The sequence below is a fragment of the Aphelocoma coerulescens genome, unplaced genomic scaffold (assembly GCF_041296385.1).
Source record: "Aphelocoma coerulescens isolate FSJ_1873_10779 unplaced genomic scaffold, UR_Acoe_1.0 HiC_scaffold_142, whole genome shotgun sequence".
NCBI classification, from domain to species: Eukaryota; Metazoa; Chordata; class Aves; order Passeriformes; family Corvidae; genus Aphelocoma; species Aphelocoma coerulescens.
The window spans coordinates 477,639-499,893 of record NW_027183493.1 but is presented as its reverse complement, the minus strand read 5'-3'; the positions used below and the strand labels follow the sequence as shown (position 1 = coordinate 499,893).

The window sequence follows — 22,255 nt, the reverse complement described above, 5'->3', positions numbered from 1 at the left end:
TAAAGGTGAATGTGTCTTTTTTTTTTCCCCCAAAAGCCCAGTATTTCAGCTGGAGAGTGGTAGTTGTCCCTAAAGAAATAACTTGAGCAGGATTGAGCTGTTTAAGCTTTTTAGCTTTCCCTGTTGTGGTTTGGTTTGGTTTTTTTTTCAAATCTTTCTTGCCTACTTTCTGGAACAGAGACAGGTGTTACGGAGCACTGGAACGCGGGCGGATATCTACCCAAGTCCAAGACTGATAGAATTTGTCATGATCCCAGCGCTACGTTGTAGTACACAAACCTTTCACCTCGTCAATGAGGGTTTTGTTGCTGCAGACTTCAGGATGGCGGTCGTACCCCCCCTACAGGGTCCCCAAGTGCAGGATCTCAAAGATTGAGTAATAGTTTTGGGCGCAGATTAATGCAAAATACAGTAACAGGATGAATCACCCCAGAACAAACATTTTGGAGGAAAACACCAGGTCCTGTCAGCATCTCCTGGAAAATGCTACATTGCCGTTATAAACATATTTTTCTTTGCAATGATGACATCAGAAGGGCAGATTATCAGACACTGTTTCTGGTCCACATTAAGACCTGGAAATGAAGACAGTCTCCAAGCTATTAACACCTCAAATTGTTCATTGGGAGCAATCTGATGACCAGGGAAATATAGCTACTCCCATACTGTTTTCCATCTTGTCTTCTCTTCTAGCCTCATTCCCTGCTTTTGTTGGTTCAAATTCACAAACGGGGGCTACCGTTTCCATTGGCTCTACTGGACCATGGAATGTTACAGACCACCTGAGGAGGAGGGCCAGAGCCTCACATCTGTCAGTAGCTCCAAGGACGAAGAGGATTCCCAGAGCCCCTGTTTCAGCTGCAGCCACGGTCAATGGAGCTGCAGCCAGACGAGTCAGCTCACATGGTGGTGCAAGGCTTCTCCAGCGTTCGGCAGGTGAGGTCCCCACCAAGGGCTGAGCCTGGGGAACCATCAGATCCCCTCCCCTGGGCTTGTTCCACAGTCCCTTGACATTTGCCTGAGGGAATGAGCAGGGGCCTTCAAGAAACTGGCTTAAGGCCACACGTTTCCATGGCAGCACCAGTTGCTTTCCTTGCTGGCCACCATCAGGCCAGCTACGGCTTTATCGTGATTTCACATCTACCAAAACCCAGTGCTGATCCCAAAATAGGGGTGGAAGGAAATACTGCTCTTTTGGGCAAACAGTGTTGCATGCTGAGTCAGCAAGGAAAGACAGAGAAATAAGTTACACTTAGACTAGGAGCCCAAGAAGAAAGTGAATTAAACAAGTGCCAAGTGGTTTATCTGGGGTATGCACAGAGTAAGACAAAAGCTGTGTGAGAAGGGAGGGAGGGTCTCCCAAGTGCCTTTTGTGGCTGTTGGGGTGCAGTGTTAGAGACAATTGAGTGCAGAATAAATAAGCTGGAAGAAAAGGGGGCAGTGACCATAACTCTGGGGCAGGAATAGGGCCCGTGGTGGGTGGTGAGCCAATTTGCTGGATGCCAGCAGCCACTGGTGACAAGTGTCTCTTGCAGGCAGAAGGTGCAGGATTACGTGCTGTGTGAAGCCACCATTGGGGAAAGCACAACCGCAGAGCCAATAACAGAAACAGTCCTTACTTGTGAGTTTATTGATCTCTCTATAGAAGTATCAGCCAAAGAATTCCCTTTCTGAGTGGAGAAGGTAAGTCTCTGGACTGCAACCTGGCATTTAACAGCACAGCTGAGGAGGGTGTGTGCTTGTGTTAAAGCCCCTCTTTTTACCCTTCCTGAGGCACTTTGTAAAGTGAGTGAGGATGCTTTTAGAGATGAGACTGGTGTTTAACTTCCCCAAAGTAAAATTGCAGTAACAGCTGCACTGCCAAGGGGGATCGTGGCCACTTACAGAGAAATACCAGTTTCTCTGCTCACTATAAAGGGAGATTTTTGAAGATCCTCTAAGGCAGGGTGATGTCTAAACACTGATACTGTAGGGAAGCTGGGGAAAATGGGAATTCCTGTGAATTCCTCAGGCTTACAAGGAAAAACCCATCATCTCCTGTGTCTCTTTGCCTTCTCTGCTGTTGGCATGAATGCTTTATGGTATAGCTATATGGTATAGCTCTGTGCCCCCAAGCCTCACCTGCCTCAAAGGACCCCCAGACATCCTGCAGCTGCAGTGATGATAACACTGGGGCAGAGCAGGTGCCCTTTAGTCTCTGGATCCCAACTCCTGCATCATCTTTCCCTCTCCTGCAAGTTGTCTGAAAAAGAGATGTTTCATTATTTGGTTTCTGTAGTTTCAGGCCTCTCCTCTGGTTCCCAGGCTTCCACTGAATCACAGAATCCCTTGAACAGGCAGTTCAGATGTAATTAGAAGCTTTTCAGCTCTCCCTGATTCTGCCTGGCTTCTGCTCAATGCCACACACATTGATTTATCACATACTATAGCACAGCACCTGTTTGGTATCAGTACATCCAGAACTAGTTTCCCAAACTCTCTGGTTTCTTTAAACCATGCAGGAAGCCCAGCACAATGCATAGACAGGAAAGAAGAGCCTAGGCTGATCAGAGCTTTGAAGCCACAGACACCTTGTCCCTGTAGCAAGGGCAGCAGGACACATGTTGCAGATGAACTGCTTTTATGAGGCTGCTAGAGCCAATAAGGTTGTAAGAAATGACTGTACGTGAGTGAAGATCATCTAGTGCTGTTCTGCTCAATAGAGAGACAAAACTAGAGACAAATGCTCTGGATTCCCTTTCTGCTTTAGATCTTGTTCAAGCAGCTGCCTCCTCTCAGGGGCCTATTCCCTCATCTGTATGTGGGAGTGTTTCCCTGTCCCCCAGAGGATGCTGTGGTTTCTAAACATGAAAAGCATCTGCTATAAAGAAAAATCTCCTGGAAGGGTAGAAGCAAATAGAAAGGGTAATAGAGATGGATGAACTTCTGGGGCTGAAAAATGTGAAATGCAGCAGAAGCAGGAGGAGGTCTGTGGCCACTTGAGGTTGTTTTTCCTTGTCTCCCTCCCTTGCTGGACAGGAGGTGCTATGAGCATTCAGGGATTCTTTGTTGGCATAGCAAAGTCTCCAGAAGGCAGCTGGGGAGAAATACCACTCCTTCCACCCAGTGTTCTAAAGCTCTGGGCTACATGGTACAACAAAGTTATCAAGAGTTGCTCTGTTACATAACACAACTCCTGAATGTGAGATGGGGTTAGAGGCTGGTAACACCAGGGGGGTTCCCTTGGAGTCCCTAGGGATCACTTTCTCTGCCGCTCCTTCCTCGGCAGCGGGGGTCTCCTCATGCTCTTTCCCTGCCCCAGTGTGGGAGGCTGAGCCTGCTGGAGCGTGTCTATCTGCCGTAGAGTCTCTTTCAGCATCTGTGCATCCCTGCACAGCTCCTTTAGATGCTGCTGTCCCCTAAATCCAGGCAGACCGGGCTGCATTTGCCTGCTGCCAGTGTGAGGGGAAGAAAGAGCAAGAGTTCATTAGGGCTTGACCTGAAATGATGTTTTGGCGTTTCTGCTTCTTCTCACAGCTTTGGCAGGTGAGCAGCATCTCTGTCCCTGCCGCCTGCTGGCCCTTGGAATGCACACATGAGCCCAGGTATCACTTCTGGTGAACCCAAATGGCTGCGTCAGTTTGAAAGGGCGGCTGTTGTTTCACTGTTACCTTTCTAGGCTGGTTACAGCTCCTCCTGCATGTACTACAGCCTGTGCTTGAAGACACAGAACTACCGTCCTGGAGAAAAGGCATCAAAAGCTTGACAAAGGCTGAAGGGAACACTCTGATTACCCCTTTTCCCAAGAGGGTTCTTTAGCTGAAGTTGCTAAACAGGACCAGACTTGACACCCCGGCATGGGTTTGTGATTGTTTTATTTCTCGAGCCCTCAGTCCTGCATGGGACTCGGTAATCGGGTGCTGCAGAGGCTCTGGCAAGGCATCAAAGACGCCTGCCCCGCACCCAAGGGTGGCGCAAGATCTCCTCCAGCGCTGGCCTGTCCGCAGGGTGCTTGGACAAACACCAGCGGATCAGATGTTGGCACTCTGGGGAGAGAAACCAGAAAGCGCCGGTCACTTGCAGAAGGCTCCTGCCCAGCTGCTCCCGGCGCCTCCAGGGCCCGGGCTATGCTGCGTGTGCTCAGAGCTGTGCCAGCCTCCCGGCTGACTCTGCCCTTTGCGGGACAGTGGCACGGCAGGACACGCGCCACCTCCTTCAGCCAAGCAGGCCACACCGACCACGTCGTCACGGGCTGCCTCCTGCGGCCAGCTCTTGAGGGCAGATGGGCCTCCCGCGCAGCTGCGTGAGGGCCACGCTGGGCTGCGCGGTGCCATCTGCCAAAGCCTGCCTTCTTGAGGCCAGACACCAACCTGGAGAGACCTGCTGCCAGAAGAAGAGCTGCCCCGACACGATGTCACGGTCCTCCTGGAAGGGCATGTTCCCGCAGACCATGACGTACAGCAGCACACCCAGGGACCAGATGGTTGCCGAATGGCCGTGGTAGCAGCCAAGGCAGATCCACTCGGGTGGGCTGTACATGTGTGTTCCTAGGGGAGACAGGTGGCGCTGTCCAGGTGCAGGCTGCTGGCTTCCAGAGCCTGGTGCCAGCCTCCTGGCGGAAGCAGGGGCTGCACCGGTGGCCACAACTTCCCCCCGAGGCCACCGGGCGTTCCCCAGCCAATTGGCCAAAGCCAAGAAACCGTTCTGCAAGGCAAACAAGGCCAGCGGAGCAGCCCAAGCCCTTGCGGGCCTGCCAAGCCGAGCGGCCGGGGCCTGGCTTTGGCAGCCCCCCTCTGTGGGCAGGGCTGGCAGCTGGCTCCTGGGGCACAGCATCTGCCCCGTGCCAAAGGGCAGCCGGCAGCCGGCTGAATGCCGCAGCCCACAGCCCAGGAGGGAATGGGGCCGTGCAGTGCCTGGCACTGGGAGCAGGGCCTGGCCTGTGGGCTCACCGGCAAATCGCGTGAAGGCCTGCTCCTGGAGGAAGGTGCCGCAACCGAAGTCGATGAGCTTCAGGTCGCCGCTCTCCGGGTCCACGAGGAGATTCTCTGGCTTGATGTCCCGGTGCAGGACGCCGCAGGCGGTGCAGTGCCGCACGGCCTCCAGCACCTGGCAGAAAAGCCAGCGCGCCATCTCCTCGCACAGGAACCCCTGCTCCAGCAGGAAGGCCAGGAGATCCTGCGATGGCTCCGGACGCTCCATCACCAGCAGGAAGTTGTCAGGCAGCTCAAACCAGTCGAGGAGCTGGATGATGTTGTGGCAGCCAGAGCCCACCTTCTCCATGAGCACGATCTCCATGGGAACACGGGTGCCGTCGGGCTGTGAGGAGGAGACAGTGCCTCCAGCAGGCCTGATACTGCCCTGTGGCTCCGCTGCCTCGTGCCTGGGATGCCCCAGTGCCCCCTTGGGCAGCCTCCCTGGTGCTTGGGCTTCCTCCCGCCCAGGGGATGCTTGGGCGGTGCCCCCCTGCCCGGCCCCATCACCAGTGTTTGGCATCCCCGGGCCCGCGATGCTCCGGCTCGCACGCTGAGCCCACGCCCGCTCCCCCCGCCCTGCGCCGCCTCCCGCCCTGGGGCCCCGGCCTTATCCCTGCCCGCCACGCCCCGCTCTGTCGCGGTGGCCCCGCTCACTCACCAGCTCGTACCACCGCAGGACGCTCTCCCGGGCCACGCGTTTGATGGCCACCTGCAAGCCCACGAGAGACGGGGCTGAGCTCAAGCCCTGCCCCGCCCCGCCCCTGGCCCTCCTCCCGCGCCCCGCCGTCTCGGCCACTTTACCGGACTCCCGTCTGAGAGGCGGATGCCCGAGAAAACGGTGCCGAAGCCACCGCTGCCCAGCTGAGGGCCCAGCTGGTACAGCTCCTGCAGCTTCTTCTTTTGCCCTGCGACCGAGACCGAGCCATCAGCCTTGCGCCCAGGGCCCCCCCGGCCAAGTGCCCGCGAGTAAAGCGAGCCGAGCCACCGCGGGCCACGTTGCTCTGACCTGCTTCCTGCTGCGCGCCGGGCAGCGGCCACCGCCTTGCAGCCGTCGGGCAGGGGAGCGGCAGAGCTGGGGCAGGGGAGCGCGCAGAGGCGGCTGCAGGAGCCGGAGGGCAGCGGGGCAGGGCGTCACCGTCGCTGTCCCCGGCGTCGTGGGCTGGACTCTGCTGTTGAGGACTGCCGGGGCTACAGCCCGAGGACTCGCACAGGGGGGTGTCAGGAGCAGCTGCAAACCAGGGAGGGGTTTTTTGAAGCCGTGGCATCAGAAGCACTGGAAACAGCCAGAGACTCTGCTGCTCTCAAGGGCCCTGGCCTGGCCTGTGGATGCCCCTCAAGAGCCCCGAGGGAGCCTCAGACAGCTCCTCAGAAGATCTCACCTGCTACCAGAAAGGCCTTCCTGGTAGTCGGTGGCCGTCTTGGAGCAGCTTCCTGGAGATGGAGGAACCTCCTGGGTCTCTTGAGGGTCATCTCTGCCACCAGGCACGGGCTGTTGCCAGCTGGCACAGCCGGCACAGCGTCCTGGGAGCTGTGGGCCGGCAACTGCTGGCTCCAGCTCACTTGCTGCTCCGCCACCTGCTCCTGAGAAGGCTCCCCTGGATCGGGCTGGGCTCCCACTTGGACTTCTGGGCTTTCCCTGGCCACGTCAGTTGTCAGGGTTGCGCCCGTATTGTTGAAGTCCGTGAGTCCAAGGGAGCTGGGAGACCTGTCCACAGGCTCTGCACCTTCTGCAGGCTGACAGGTCTCACTGAGCGTCTGCGGGGGATAGAAGCTGTCAGAGATAGCGGAGGCTCGTGGCAGGATGGAGGATCTCTGACAGCCTGAGCTTCTTGCCTGGATGGTGGGTCCCTCATGGTGTGCCGTCCTTGCAAGGGTTGAGGCTCTCCCAGGGATGGATAATCTTGCTGGGAGCGGCCTCTTGAAGGGATGGAGGCTCCTAGAGGAGCTGGACGAGCCACAGCAGGGCAGGTGGCCTCGCTTCACCAGCTCCTCCAGTTCTTTCCACAATGCCTGCCACATCCCAGAGCAGAGCGGCACCCATGTCCCATTGCGAGCCCAGAGCAGCAGCATCAGTTCCTGCAGCTCCTGGGCCACTGCCACGCAGGGGCCGCAGCTGCAGGGGCTGTCCAGAGGGCTCGCGGGAGCACGTGGCCGCTTGCGAGGGGTCACCCGAGGCCTGGAGGACCTGGGAGCCACAGGGGCTCCTCGCTTCCTCCGTGAGCCTCTGGGCTGCACCCCCGGGCGCTTGCGCCTCTTCGATGTCCGTGCCTGCCGCCTCCGTGGTTGCCAGTGGCCAACGGCCCACCAGACAGCCACAGTGGCCAGCAGCAGGACAAGCACAATCACCAGGACGCCACCGTCACACATGGCTCCGGCGCGTCCCATCGCGACTGCACTGGCAGCTGCAGGTGCTGGCAGTGTTACATAGCGACTGCGCGGTGATGTCACAGTGCTGTGGGCCAGGACAGCCGGGTGACATGCCAGCCCTGCCTCTCGCCAGCGCTCAGCCCCTTTGTGCCGTCACAGCCCTGTGCCCACCTCAGGGATCAGCAGAACCAGCGCATCTCTAAAGATGCACATGGCCAGAAAAAGCCTGGCAGTAAGAACAGCTCAGCCTGCTGCAGTGAGTCATTCCCTGCAGCAAGTGGCACATCAGGAAGAGTGCTGCTGCCACCAGTGTCAAGCCCATGGCTCCCAGGACACTGCAGCAGTACCAACTGGAAACACTCTCTGTGCCTGAGAAATCTTCCAGAGACAAAGGGAGTTGAAGTTCCTGTGTCTCTGGGGAGCTCTCCTGAACTGGCTGTCGATGGCAGGAAGAGTTTTCTGTAACAGCTCACCGACTTCTGCGTTGCCTCTGTTCTAAATAAGTCAGGATTTCCCAAGGAGTGCTCATAGTGCTCCCACTGCTCTGGTTTTGACGGGCATAGGGCTCCTTTTTTCCCAATTGCTGGCACACGCTGGGTTCAGATTCATGATGGGAATGCTGTGGATCAAACATGAGTGGTTTGGTTTCTGCTGAGCAGGGCTTGCCCTCTTCAAGGATTTTGCAGTGTCCCTTGGTACAGTGCATGTTTTCCACTGGGAAGGGAGGGAGGAGTGTTGAAGACAGAGGCAAAGAATGCATTAAACACCTGTGCTGTGTCCCTGTCCCTGTTTGTGAGGTGACCATCCACATCCTGGAAGGGGACAATGTTATTTCTACAATGTTTTTTTCCATTAATATATTTAAAAACACTCTTTATTGTGCCCCACACTTCTGGCCACCTTCCTCTCCAGCTGAGCTTTCACTGCACCAAAGTTCTCCCTACAGTGGCAAGAGACATCTCTGTGGAAGGAATGAGGAGGAGGTGTCTTTACAAACTATCTGTGGGCATGATGGTAGATAAAGCCAGATACTGATAGGTGAAAGAAGCAAAGGGAGGAACCATAAATTCCATAGGAATTCCACTAATTGACACAGACTGTTACTCACTCAAGACTCTGCTAATCCCTGGATTTAGAGAAAAAGAACAGAGACACAAGGAAAAGAATGAGGGTGGGGGGTGCACATTAGAAAGGGGGTTTGTATTAAGCCATTCGGGAAGTCTGTACCTGTCAAGTACCTCAGCCACTGGGGAAGGAGAGAGGAAAATGCAGCCGGGAAATCAGGAGAAAAAGGAAGCTGCGTCCTCTAACAATTTGAGAGATCCCATGGGAAATGCCCATGGCCTCTCCCTTTATTCGAATAAAGTAACAGGATTGCTCTGTCTCTTGTTTGGACATAAACCTGTGGTGTTTGTGGATTAATTTTCCTGACATCTGTATTCTTCTGCTGACCTTGCTTCCACTGGGCACACAGCTTTCTTTTCCATCCTCTTTCCCAGAGAAGATGCCTTCTGCCTCGTCTGCTTGGATTCCGACATTTGGGACTCTCCTACTCCTGTGCCCTTAGGAGGTGATGTTTCAAAATTGACCAGCACTGATGGACCCCAGCACCTGCAAAAGCATTGTCCCTGGAGACCCTGCTTACCAGTTCCCTGAGCAGTCTGAAGTCTGCTCTCCTCATGCCCCGAACTGAGGTTTTGCTGGCCCTTTTCCTCTTGTCAGAGGTTGGAAAGTCGATTTATCTGTGGTCACTGTGGCCAAGACGGCCACCAGTCCCCACTTGGCTCAGGGCACGTGGGACTCAGACGGCGGCCTGGCTCCAGGGGGGCTGAGCTGGAGAGTCCTGGGCTGTGGGGGGCTCCCCCCTTACCTGGGAGGAGGCTCCCTGGGGAGGAAGAAGGGTCTGGCATGAGCCACAAGGCCCCTGGCCAAAGGACAGTAGCAGGGGACATGTCCGTAGCAGATGCTGTCTGGGAGGAGCTGTGGCAAGGAGTGGGTGTGGGGCTGGGGCTGTCACAGAGCTCAGAGAGGGTGTTCCCCCAGCCCAGCAGGCAGAAAGCCGCTGGCTCACAGCAGGAGCCAAGTTCCAGGTCACCAGAAACAGCCCCCTCCCTCACCAGTGCTCCCAGCCTCCCAGAAAGGTTGGTTATGCTCATGGGTGCTGCCAAGGTTCCCCATGAGAACAGGGCTGGACACCCTAAAAAGGGGGGTGAGCACCCCAGGGGCAAAGTCAGGGCAGGGGGGAATGAGTGGGATGAGTGTGAGAGGACCACCTCTACCCCTCCCATCCTGCGCCAGGGAGCAGGGACCTTCCTGGGACAGCTCCAAGAGGATATTCAGTACCATCCTTGCCTGGGACAGGGGTGCCAAGGAGATCCAGGAGGGATCAGTGTCCAGCTCTGTGTCCTGGGACACCCTGCACCCTGTTCCCCACAGCCCTGATTTTCAGGAAGGAGCCACAGGAGTCTCCTGGCCATTGATGGATTTTTCTTTCAGGAATTCACTGTGGAGCTCGTTTCTCTTTTTTTTTCCTCTTTCTGAGCTCCTGTAAACACGGCATACAGCTGGAAGGGGCGGGGCGGAGAAGACCCAGCTGGGGAAGTCTTGAGGGGTTCTGTGTCTCTGGCACCCTGCTTTCCTCCTCTCCCTTTCGTGGAGGTGTGGGCTGGCAACGGAGCATCTTCCCCGGGTGGCCGCGGTGCCCCGAATCCCTGCCCTGAGTGGAGGGACAACACTGGGCGTCTCTGGTCTGCCCCACGCAGCCAGGGTGTCCCACAGAGCTCCTCCAAACCCCTGCTCTTGGCCGCCAGGGGCCTAATTAGGGACGTATTAACGAGGGACGAACTAAGGGCGCTAATTAGGGAAGGGAGGGCGGGGAGCCGGTCCCACCAGGACGGTGGGCGTGGCCAAGGCCTCAGCGGCGCCGAGGGGGCGTGGTCTGAGCGGGGGCGGGGCCAGCGCTGAGGGGAAAAAGGGCGGGGAAAAGGCTCGGTGCTGCTGAGGGGAAGCGTCGGGAAGGAGGGGATGGAGGGATATTGTTGGGAAAAAGGGAGACACAAGAGCTCTTGGGGGCCTGAAACCACTAACAGTGGTGGAGGGGAGCCCAACACACTCCTCCTATGTATCCCTATCCTTTACACAGGGGAAGCCGTGGCTGAAATCCAGGAAAAACAGCGCTGTGGATCCAAGGAATCAGAAGCAGGATCTGTGTGGAGGGTGTCCCTCACGGGAGGCACATGAATCGAATTGAGCGAGGCTGAGGCAGGAGGGTCACGCCGAGCAGAGAAGGGCGTCCATGCCAAGGCCCAGGGCAGCCCTGTCCCGGGAAGTGCGCAGGGAGCGGATCCTTGAGCTGCTGCACGTTCGCGCTGCCCTCGCTCAGCCGGGAGCCCCCTCGTTGCCCAGGGGGAGCTGGTGGCAGTGGGGAGTGGGAGAGGGAAAGATCTGTCCTACACCTCCATGGACTCTGATGCCGCGTTCCTGGACTGCGCCAAATGGCTGCCCTGTTGGGAACAGAACCAGAGACTTCCCATCAACATCCTGATTTACTGCTCCAGAAAAAGAAAAATCCCAAACATTAATTCCAAGGGGGATAATTTAATATCTCCTCGGCATCTGGAGATCTATTACCTGAATCCAGTCATGAGTTTCCTTCAGGTCTCCTCCCTCGGGACCAGTTAAACAGGAGGTGGGGTTAAACCCTTCCCCCCTACTTAATTCTAAATCCTCCTGTTCCATGAGAGGCTCTTTTGGTCAACAAAGCCTTAACTTGATGTGAAGCTTAAGGGTTAGAGAGCCTCCTGCCGTCCTCAGTTACCATGAAAACCGTGGCTGCACAATTTTGCAAACGATGGGGCCACCCCTCGCCGAGGGGTCTAACATTTCAGAAGAACGGGCCATCGGTCTTCAAGTACCGCCCCGTGGTGTTCTTGCACTAGAACTCCTCTGGCGTGGTCCTGTTCAACATCCACATAAAATGCAAATACTTCTTCCCTGTTTGGAAGGGCTAGGGCAGGAGCCTCAGTTCATCTGCTTTTTAACACTTTAAAATTCTGCCAGGTTCTCACCTTGAAGGATAGCAGTGTTATAGGGAAACATCCGTGGCTCCAAAAGACCTGCCTTTAACAGGGACTCAGTAAAAGGCTGTAACCCCTTCCTTCCCTCCTGAAAGAGGGTATTGCTTTTTAAACACCACTTGTCCTGGTGGCTTCAAAGTGATTTGGAGAGGTTCCATATCTAATTTTCCACATTTCCCTGGGTCTACTTCAGCATAGGTCTTCTCAGGCATTTGACAGACAGTTACAGCAGTGGTAGCTTCCTTATCACCTTTCACAATATTAATTTACATTCCCAGTTTAGCCATCAAATCCCTTCCCAGTAAATTACAATCACAATCAGGAAGAAACAGAAATTCATGCCTTTCAAACCTATCCCCCGCATTTACCAATAGTGGTTGAATAAAATGCAGCTGCTTCTCTATCCCACTTGGTCCCTGAATAATCAAAGAACTTCTTGACACTTTCCCCCCTTAGGCCTAAAGTTGCAAGTGGATCGAGAGGTCCCGTGTGTCCCAGGGAACTGACTTGCTCTCTGTCTGCACCAACCCTGCCTGTTAGCAAGGGCCCCAGTGTGGTGAGTCCCTGGTACGATGGGAGCCCCTGACACCCCTACCAATCCATTTCCATCAAACGGTGGCTCTGCGGTCACTCCCGCGTCCAGTGTCCTTCTGCCCTGCAGATGGCACTGATCCCTTCCCCATTGCGGTTTCGATCGGCTCTGCTCTGTGCTGCCCACCCCGTCCCCTGGATCCTGGGGGTCCCCTTGATCCCTGAGGTTTATAACCCAAATCCTCCACCCTGGCCCCACAAGCCAATCTGGTGCAGGGTCATCTGCTGGATCCCTGCCACCTGTGTCCTAGGGGCTCTTGGTGTCTTGTACTGGCTTCCCCCTCCAGTTAGGCCAGGGTGGGACTGTAGGAACAATACCTCCTTGTTTTCCCTGCCCTGGAAGCTGGGGATACAAGGGACCTCCTACTTTGTGGCACTGTCTGCCACTCCCAGGGTCACACAGAGATACCCAGGGACATGCTGGAATGACACTTCCTTGCTCCATGGCGGCTCCCAGTGTCTTTCAGTGGCATCAGTAGGAGCTGAAGATGGCCTGGATACGCTCCCCAGCTGGTGGCCACCCTGGGCCACCCATCTTCATCGAGGGTGTCCCCAGCACTGTGGCACTGCCAGTATGTCCTGTCATCCATGCTGGAAGCCAGCTCGTGGATGGAGACCACAACCATGGGGCCCCAGGACGTTTGGAAGTAGCCAGGAAGATGGAGTGGGCTCCAGGCTGGGTGGTGGGATGCCCAACCCCACTGCCACAGCCCCTCTGGCTCTCACCTAAAGGTTTCAGGGTTCTCCTCTGCCACCACCTCCAGCACCCTGAGCAGCATGGAGCCACCTGGGACCCTTACTGAGGTGGAGTAGTGGAAGTATTTTCCCTGAACTGTGTTGGCAGAAGAGGAGGACAAGGATGTGCAGAGCCATCTGTCCCAAGGTCATGGCTGTGAGGACAAGAGAACAGCCGGGGAACATGGTGGGATGGCACCTGGCACCACCTTGCCCATCCAGGGCACCCTGAGAGCCAGCAGTGCCGAGCCTGCAGTGCCTGGTCCTCTGAGACCAAGTGCGTGGTCCTCCCTTTCCCTTCCCAGCCCCTCATCTCCTCCCCTCCCTGCCTTGCTGGGCTCTCCTCACTGCCTCCTCTTTGACCTCCTGGAGCAGCTGCTTATGGATGGACTCTCAGTGGAGACCCCCAGACAGGTCCATGGCAGGACGCTGGGGTTTGGCACCTTGTCGGGATTGAGGGGTCCCTCCAGGCACTGAAGCAACTGGAAGACCAGTTGTTACGGGGCCACTGGAAGGACAGGTGTGGCCACCATGTTTGCACTGGGGGCGGGAGGTCACTGGGATCCCACGTCCTGTCCGCAGTCTTTCTCCCAGCTTTTCGTGGGTGGCGGACACTCAGCTCAGCCCTCCACGGCTGTGCAGCCCACCAGGGCCAGCAGGACTGCAATGCCCAAAGCCATGGCAAGCATCTTCTCAGGACAGGCTGACCCCCTCAAGATGGCAGAATCCTGTGGGAATTGGGCTCTCTGGGCATCCTCTCTGCTTTTAGCTGTTGCCAGTGTCCTTGTCCCACAGACCCTGGCTCTGCCAAGTACCACCAGCTTCTCTGGGTGCTGAAGGGTGTCCAATGGAGGAGGCAGAGTGGTGCGAGGGACAGTGATCTTCCATTTGGGATTGCTGGGGACAGCTTGGACCAGAACAATATCCATGAGGCTGTGGCATTGGATGGGATTCATCCCAGTATGTCCCAGAAGGAACCCCCTAAATCATCTACCCAAGCTCCTGAAAGCCCAAGGAGGTCCATGCTGGCTCAATGCTCTCCAGCTGTATGCGACTTGACAGCAAGTGCTTGGACTTTCCAGGAAACTCCAGCCCTCTTAATCTAATCTTGATAGCAGGAAAAATGGTGGAGAAGGTCATGCTTGGCACTACTGGGAAGTGATGGGAAGGACAGTGCCAGTGTCAGCCGTGGGCAGCGTGAGATAACAGAGGGAAATTCTGGTCTAACTGATTGATTATCCTGCTGCCATAAGGTCACCTGTCTCATGGGTGATGGGAAGGCATTGCAGGTTGTATTTCAGGATTTTAAGAGGAGTTTTGATCCTGTCCCTCACAGAATCCTTCTGGAGCAGGTGTCCAGATGTGAGATGAGCAGGGACAGGGTGTGCTGGGTGAAGAACTGGCTGATGTACTGGTTTTCAATGGGATAGGATCCATTTTCTTCCCAGGAAGTGGGACAGAGTTGGATTTGGATTCAGGATGGGAATGCGGTGGATAGCATGTGGGTGGTTTGGATGTTGCTGAGCAGGGCTTGCTCTCCCCAAGGACTTTACAGTGTCCCATTGGGCAATCCATGTCCCATGCTCTGCAAGCAAGGAGGTGACACCACCATTGTTCCCCTCCTCATCCCTATGTCCTACTTAGACAAGAATCTTCCACCCACTCTGCTCCAGAGGGCCCTCAAGTGCCCACAGGGAGTCCCTTTCTTCCTCCTGTGGCACTGGAGAGCGCTGAGGTGGGCACAGGGCTGTGACGGCACAAAGGGGCTGAGCGCTGGCGAGAGGCAGGGCTGGCATGTCACCCGGCTGTCCTGGCCCACAGCACTGTGACATCACCGCGCAGTCGCTATGTAACACTGCCAGCACCTGCAGCTGCCAGTGCAGTCGCGATGGGACGCGCCGGAGCCATGTGTGACGGTGGCGTCCTGGTGATTGTGCTTGTCCTGCTGCTGGCCACTGTGGCTGTCTGGTGGGCCGTTGGCCACTGGCAACCACGGAGGCGGCAGGCACGGACATCGAAGAGGCGCAAGCGCCCGGGGGTGCAGCCCAGAGGCTCACGGAGGAAGCGAGGAGCCCCTGTGGCTCCCAGGTCCTCCAGGCCTCGGGTGACCCCTCGCAAGCGGCCACGTGCTCCCGCGAGCCCTCTGGACAGCCCCTGCAGCTGCGGCCCCTGCGTGGCAGTGGCCCAGGAGCTGCAGGAACTGATGCTGCTGCTCTGGGCTCGCAATGGGACATGGGTGCCGCTCTGCTCTGGGATGTGGCAGGCATTGTGGAAAGAACTGGAGGAGCTGGTGAAGCGAGGCCACCTGCCCTGCTGTGGCTCGTCCAGCTCCTCCAGGAGCCTCCATCCCTTCAAGAGGCCGCTCCCAGCAAGATTATCCATCCCTGGGAGAGCCTCAACCCTTGCAAGGACGGCACACCATGAGGGACCCACCATCCAGGCAAGAAGCTCAGGCTGTCAGAGATCCTCCATCCTGCCACGAGCCTCCGCTATCTCTGACAGCTTCTATCCCCCGCAGACGCTCAGTGAGACCTGTCAGCCTGCAGAAGGTGCAGAGCCTGTGGACAGGTCTCCCAGCTCCCTTGGACTCACGGACTTCAACAATACGGGCGCAACCCTGACAACTGACGTGGCCAGGGAAAGCCCAGAAGTCCAAGTGGGAGCCCAGCCCGATCCAGGGGAGCCTTCTCAGGAGCAGGTGGCGGAGCAGCAAGTGAGCTGGAGCCAGCAGTTGCCGGCCCACAGCTCCCAGGACGCTGTGCCGGCTGTGCCAGCTGGCAACAGCCCGTGCCTGGTGGCAGAGATGACCCTCAAGAGACCCAGGAGGTTCCTCCATCTCCAGGAAGCTGCTCCAAGACGGCCACCGACTACCAGGAAGGCCTTTCTGGTAGCAGGTGAGATCTTCTGAGGAGCTGTCTGAGGCTCCCTCGGGGCTCTTGAGGGGCATCCACAGGCCAGGCCAGGGCCCTTGAGAGCAGCAGAGTCTCTGGCTGTTTCCAGTGCTTCTGATGCCACGGCTTCAAAAAACCCCTCCCTGGTTTGCAGCTGCTCCTGACACCCCCCTGTGCGAGTCCTCGGGCTGTAGCCCCGGCAGTCCTCAACAGCAGAGTCCAGCCCACGACGCCGGGGACAGCGACGGTGACGCCCTGCCCCGCTGCCCTCCGGCTCCTGCAGCCGCCTCTGCGCGCTCCCCTGCCCCAGCTCTGCCGCTCCCCTGCCCGACGGCTGCAAGGCGGTGGCCGCTGCCCGGCGCGCAGCAGGAAGCAGGTCAGAGCAACGTGGCCCGCGGTGGCTCGGCTCGCTTTACTCGCGGGCACTTGGCCGGGGGGGCCCTGGGCGCAAGGCTGATGGCTCGGTCTCGGTCGCAGGGCAAAAGAAGAAGCTGCAGGAGCTGTACCAGCTGGGCCCTCAGCTGGGCAGCGGTGGCTTCGGCACCGTTTTCTCGGGCATCCGCCTCTCAGACGGGAGTCCGGTAAAGTGGCCGAGACGGCGGGGCGCGGGAGGAGGGCCAGGGGCGGGGCGGGGCAGGGCTTGAGCTCAGCCCCGTCTCTCGTGGGCTTGCAGGTGGCCATCAAACGCGTGGCCCGGGAGAGCGTCCTGCGGTGGTACGAGCTGGTGAGTGAGCGGGGCCACCGCGACAGAGCGGGGCGTGGCGGGCAGGGATAAGGCCGGGGCCCCAGGGCGGGAGGCGGCGCAGGGCGGGGGGAGCGGGCGTGGGCTCAGCGTGCGAGCCGGAGCATCGCGGGCCCGGGGATGCCAAACACTGGTGATGGGGCCGGGCAGGGGGGCACCCCCCAAGCATCCCCTGGGCGGGAGGAAGCCCAAGCACCAGGGAGGCTGCCCAAGGGGGCACTGGGGCATCCCAGGCACGAGGCAGCGGAGCCACAGGGCAGTATCAGGCCTGCTGGAGGCACTGTCTCCTCCTCACAGCCCGACGGCACCCGTGTTCCCATGGAGATCGTGCTCATGGAGAAGGTGGGCTCTGGCTGCCACAACATCATCCAGCTCCTCGACTGGTTTGAGCTGCCTGACAACTTCCTGCTGGTGATGGAGTGTCCGGAGCCATCGCAGGATCTCCTGGCCTTCCTGCTGGAGCAGGGGTTCCTGTGCGAGGAGATGGCGCGCTGGCTTTTCTGCCAGGTGCTGGAGGCCGTGCGGCACTGCACCGCCTGCGGCGTCCTGCACCGGGACATCAAGCCAGAGAATCTCCTCGTGGACCCGGAGAGCGGCGACCTGAAGCTCATCGACTTCGGTTGCGGCACCTTCCTCCAGGAGCAGGCCTTCACGCGATTTGCCGGTGAGCCCACAGGCCAGGCCCTGCTCCCAGTGCCAGGCACTGCACGGCCCCATTCCCTCCTGGGCTGTGGGCTGCGGCATTCAGCCGGCTGCCGGCTGCCCTTTGGCACGGGGCAGATGCTGTGCCCCAGGAGCCAGCTGCCAGCCCTGCCCACAGAGGGGGGCTGCCAAAGCCAGGCCCCGGCCGCTCGGCTTGGCAGGCCCGCAAGGGCTTGGGCTGCTCCGCTGGCCTTGTTTGCCTTGCAGAACGGTTTCTTGGCTTTGGCCAATTGGCTGGGGAACGCCCGGTGGCCTCGGGGGGAAGTTGTGGCCACCGGTGCAGCCCCTGCTTCCGCCAGGAGGCTGGCACCAGGCTCTGGAAGCCAGCAGCCTGCACCTGGACAGCGCCACCTGTCTCCCCTAGGAACACACATGTACAGCCCACCCGAGTGGATCTGCCTTGGCTGCTACCACGGCCATTCGGCAACCATCTGGTCCCTGGGTGTGCTGCTGTACGTCATGGTCTGCGGGAACATGCCCTTCCAGGAGGACCGTGACATCGTGTCGGGGCAGCTCTTCTTCTGGCAGCAGGTCTCTCCAGGTTGGTGTCTGGCCTCAAGAAGGCAGGCTTTGGCAGATGGCACCGCGCAGCCCAGCGTGGCCCTCACGCAGCTGCGCGGGAGGCCCATCTGCCCTCAAGAGCTGGCCGCAGGAGGCAGCCCGTGACGACGTGGTCGGTGTGGCCTGCTTGGCTGAAGGAGGTGGCGCGTGTCCTGCCGTGCCACTGTCCCGCAAAGGGCAGAGTCAGCCGGGAGGCTGGCACAGCTCTGAGCACACGCAGCATAGCCCGGGCCCTGGAGGCGCCGGGAGCAGCTGGGCAGGAGCCTTCTGCAAGTGACCGGCGCTTTCTGGTTTCTCTCCCCAGAGTGCCAACATCTGATCCGCTGGTGTTTGTCCAAGCACCCTGCGGACAGGCCAGCGCTGGAGGAGATCTTGCGCCACCCTTGGGTGCGGGGCAGGCGTCTTTGATGCCTTGCCAGAGCCTCTGCAGCACCCGATTACCGAGTCCCATGCAGGACTGAGGGCTCGAGAAATAAAACAATCACAAACCCATGCCGGGGTGTCAAGTCTGGTCCTGTTTAGCAACTTCAGCTAAAGAACCCTCTTGGGAAAAGGGGTAATCAGAGTGTTCCCTTCAGCCTTTGTCAAGCTTTTGATGCCTTTTCTCCAGGACGGTAGTTCTGTGTCTTCAAGCACAGGCTGTAGTACATGCAGGAGGAGCTGTAACCAGCCTAGAAAGGTAACAGTGAAACAACAGCCGCCCTTTCAAACTGACGCAGCCATTTGGGTTCACCAGAAGTGATACCTGGGCTCATGTGTGCATTCCAAGGGCCAGCAGGCGGCAGGGACAGAGATGCTGCTCACCTGCCAAAGCTGTGAGAAGAAGCAGAAACGCCAAAACATCATTTCAGGTCAAGCCCTAATGAACTCTTGCTCTTTCTTCCCCTCACACTGGCAGCAGGCAAATGCAGCCCGGTCTGCCTGGATTTAGGGGACAGCAGCATCTAAAGGAGCTGTGCAGGGATGCACAGATGCTGAAAGAGACTCTACGGCAGATAGACACGCTCCAGCAGGCTCAGCCTCCCACACTGGGGCAGGGAAAGAGCATGAGGAGACCCCCGCTGCCGAGGAAGGAGCGGCAGAGAAAGTGATCCCTAGGGACTCCAAGGGAACCCCCCTGGTGTTACCAGCCTCTAACCCCATCTCACATTCGGGAGTTGTGTTATGTAACAGAGCAACTCTTGATAACTTTGTTGTACCATGTAGCCCAGAGCTTTAGAACACTGGGTGGAAGGAGTGGTATTTCTCCCCAGCTGCCTTCTGGAGACTTTGCTATGCCAACAAAGAATCCCTGAATGCTCATAGCACCTCCTGTCCAGCAAGGGAGGGAGACAAGGAAAAACAACCTCAAGTGGCCACAGACCTCCTCCTGCTTCTGCTGCATTTCACATTTTTCAGCCCCAGAAGTTCATCCATCTCTATTACCCTTTCTATTTGCTTCTACCCTTCCAGGAGATTTTTCTTTATAGCAGATGCTTTTCATGTTTAGAAACCACAGCATCCTCTGGGGGACAGGGAAACACTCCCACATACAGATGAGGGAATAGGCCCCTGAGAGGAGGCAGCTGCTTGAACAAGATCTAAAGCAGAAAGGGAATCCAGAGCATTTGTCTCTAGTTTTGTCTCTCTATTGAGCAGAACAGCACTAGATGATCTTCACTCACGTACAGTCATTTCTTACAACCTTATTGGCTCTAGCAGCCTCATAAAAGCAGTTCATCTGCAACATGTGTCCTGCTGCCCTTGCTACAGGGACAAGGTGTCTGTGGCTTCAAAGCTCTGATCAGCCTAGGCTCTTCTTTCCTGTCTATGCATTGTGCTGGGCTTCCTGCATGGTTTAAAGAAACCAGAGAGTTTGGGAAACTAGTTCTGGATGTACTGATACCAAACAGGTGCTGTGCTATAGTATGTGATAAATCAATGTGTGTGGCATTGAGCAGAAGCCAGGCAGAATCAGGGAGAGCTGAAAAGCTTCTAATTACATCTGAACTGCCTGTTCAAGGGATTCTGTGATTCAGTGGAAGCCTGGGAACCAGAGGAGAGGCCTGAAACTACAGAAACCAAATAATGAAACATCTCTTTTTCAGACAACTTGCAGGAGAGGGAAAGATGATGCAGGAGTTGGGATCCAGAGACTAAAGGGCACCTGCTCTGCCCCAGTGTTATCATCACTGCAGCTGCAGGATGTCTGGGGGTCCTTTGAGGCAGGTGAGGCTTGGGGGCACAGAGCTATACCATATAGCTATACCATAAAGCATTCATGCCAACAGCAGAGAAGGCAAAGAGACACAGGAGATGATGGGTTTTTCCTTGTAAGCCTGAGGAATTCACAGGAATTCCCATTTTCCCCAGCTTCCCTACAGTATCAGTGTTTAGACATCACCCTGCCTTAGAGGATCTTCAAAAATCTCCCTTTATAGTGAGCAGAGAAACTGGTATTTCTCTGTAAGTGGCCACGATCCCCCTTGGCAGTGCAGCTGTTACTGCAATTTTACTTTGGGGAAGTTAAACACCAGTCTCATCTCTAAAAGCATCCTCACTCACTTTACAAAGTGCCTCAGGAAGGGTAAAAAGAGGGGCTTTAACACAAGCACACACCCTCCTCAGCTGTGCTGTTAAATGCCAGGTTGCAGTCCAGAGACTTACCTTCTCCACTCAGAAAGGGAATTCTTTGGCTGATACTTCTATAGAGAGATCAATAAACTCACAAGTAAGGACTGTTTCTGTTATTGGCTCTGCGGTTGTGCTTTCCCCAATGGTGGCTTCACACAGCACGTAATCCTGCACCTCCTGCCTGCAAGAGACACTTGTCACCAGTGGCTGCTGGCATCCAGCAAATTGGCTCACCACCCACCACGGGCCCTATTCCTGCCCCAGAGTTATGGTCACTGCCCCCTTTTCTTCCAGCTTATTTATTCTGCACTCAATTGTCTCTAACACTGCACCCCAACAGCCACAAAAGGCACTTGGGAGACCCTCCCTCCCTTCTCACACAGCTTTTGTCTTACTCTATGCATACCCCAGATAAACCACTTGGCACTTGTTTAATTCACTTTCTTCTTGGGCTCCTAGTCTAAGTGTAACTTATTTCTCTGTCTTTCCTTGCTGACTCAGCATGCAACACTGTTTGCCCAAAAGAGCAGTATTTCCTTCCACCCCTATTTTGGGATCAGCACTGGGTTTTGGTAGATGTGAAATCACGATAAAGCCGTAGCTGGCCTGATGGTGGCCAGCAAGGAAAGCAACTGGTGCTGCCATGGAAACGTGTGGCCTTAAGCCAGTTTCTTGAAGGCCCCTGCTCATTCCCTCAGGCAAATGTCAAGGGACTGTGGAACAAGCCCAGGGGAGGGGATCTGATGGTTCCCCAGGCTCAGCCCTTGGTGGGGACCTCACCTGCCGAACGCTGGAGAAGCCTTGCACCACCATGTGAGCTGACTCGTCTGGCTGCAGCTCCATTGACCGTGGCTGCAGCTGAAACAGGGGCTCTGGGAATCCTCTTCGTCCTTGGAGCTACTGACAGATGTGAGGCTCTGGCCCTCCTCCTCAGGTGGTCTGTAACATTCCATGGTCCAGTAGAGCCAATGGAAACGGTAGCCCCCGTTTGTGAATTTGAACCAACAAAAGCAGGGAATGAGGCTAGAAGAGAAGACAAGATGGAAAACAGTATGGGAGTAGCTATATTTCCCTGGTCATCAGATTGCTCCCAATGAACAATTTGAGGTGTTAATAGCTTGGAGACTGTCTTCATTTCCAGGTCTTAATGTGGACCAGAAACAGTGTCTGATAATCTGCCCTTCTGATGTCATCATTGCAAAGAAAAATATGTTTATAACGGCAATGTAGCATTTTCCAGGAGATGCTGACAGGACCTGGTGTTTTCCTCCAAAATGTTTGTTCTGGGGTGATTCATCCTGTTACTGTATTTTGCATTAATCTGCGCCCAAAACTATTACTCAATCTTTGAGATCCTGCACTTGGGGACCCTGTAGGGGGGGTACGACCGCCATCCTGAAGTCTGCAGCAACAAAACCCTCATTGACGAGGTGAAAGGTTTGTGTACTACAACGTAGCGCTGGGATCATGACAAATTCTATCAGTCTTGGACTTGGGTAGATATCCGCCCGCGTTCCAGTGCTCCGTAACACCTGTCTCTGTTCCAGAAAGTAGGCAAGAAAGATTTGAAAAAAAAACCAAACCAAACCACAACAGGGAAAGCTAAAAAGCTTAAACAGCTCAATCCTGCTCAAGTTATTTCTTTAGGGACAACTACCACTCTCCAGCTGAAATACTGGGCTTTTGGGGGAAAAAAAAAAGACACATTCACCTTTAGCGGGGGGGGGGGGGGGGGTGGTTCCGAGCGCAGGGGAGCCGGCCAAAGTCACGATACGAACACCAATACTATTTGAGCATCGTGCTTCCTTTATTGTTTACTTACACTCACTTATATCTACAAAGCTTCACGCACTATTTCCACAGGACAGCCTCTAAGCAGCAGGGGAGCCGACCAGCATGTAACTTTTCCCAAGGCTGTTCAAGGCTGCCTGCTGCCAGGTGTCTTTCTGGCCTATCTGCAGCCTGAGGCCCCTTCAGGGGTGCTTCTGCAGCAGTCCTGGGTTGCCCCAACTCTCCTGGGCTATC

At 56.4% G+C, this 22,255-nt stretch overlaps 2 protein-coding genes across 2 annotated transcripts; one reads left to right on the top strand and one right to left on the bottom strand.

Moving 5' to 3' along the window:
- Positions 1-3,921: 3,921 nt before the first annotated feature.
- Positions 3,922-12,612, bottom strand: LOC138100803 (serine/threonine-protein kinase pim-1-like). The gene is made up of 7 exons (XM_068998666.1): positions 12,508-12,612; positions 6,513-6,707; positions 5,754-5,837; positions 5,634-5,661; positions 4,929-5,315; positions 4,350-4,526; positions 3,922-4,025 (listed from the first exon to the last, which is right to left on the bottom strand). The coding sequence occupies exons 1-7, from the start codon at positions 12,610-12,612 to the stop codon at positions 3,922-3,924; spliced, it is 1,080 nt and encodes a 359-aa protein (XP_068854767.1).
- A 4,334-nt stretch (positions 12,613-16,946) lies between these two features.
- Positions 16,947-18,025, top strand: LOC138100802 (serine/threonine-protein kinase pim-1-like). The gene is made up of 3 exons (XM_068998665.1): positions 16,947-17,018; positions 17,421-17,597; positions 17,922-18,025. The coding sequence occupies exons 2-3, from the start codon at positions 17,429-17,431 to the stop codon at positions 18,023-18,025; spliced, it is 273 nt and encodes a 90-aa protein (XP_068854766.1). The 5' UTR covers positions 16,947-17,018; positions 17,421-17,428.
- Positions 18,026-22,255: the final 4,230 nt, after the last annotated feature.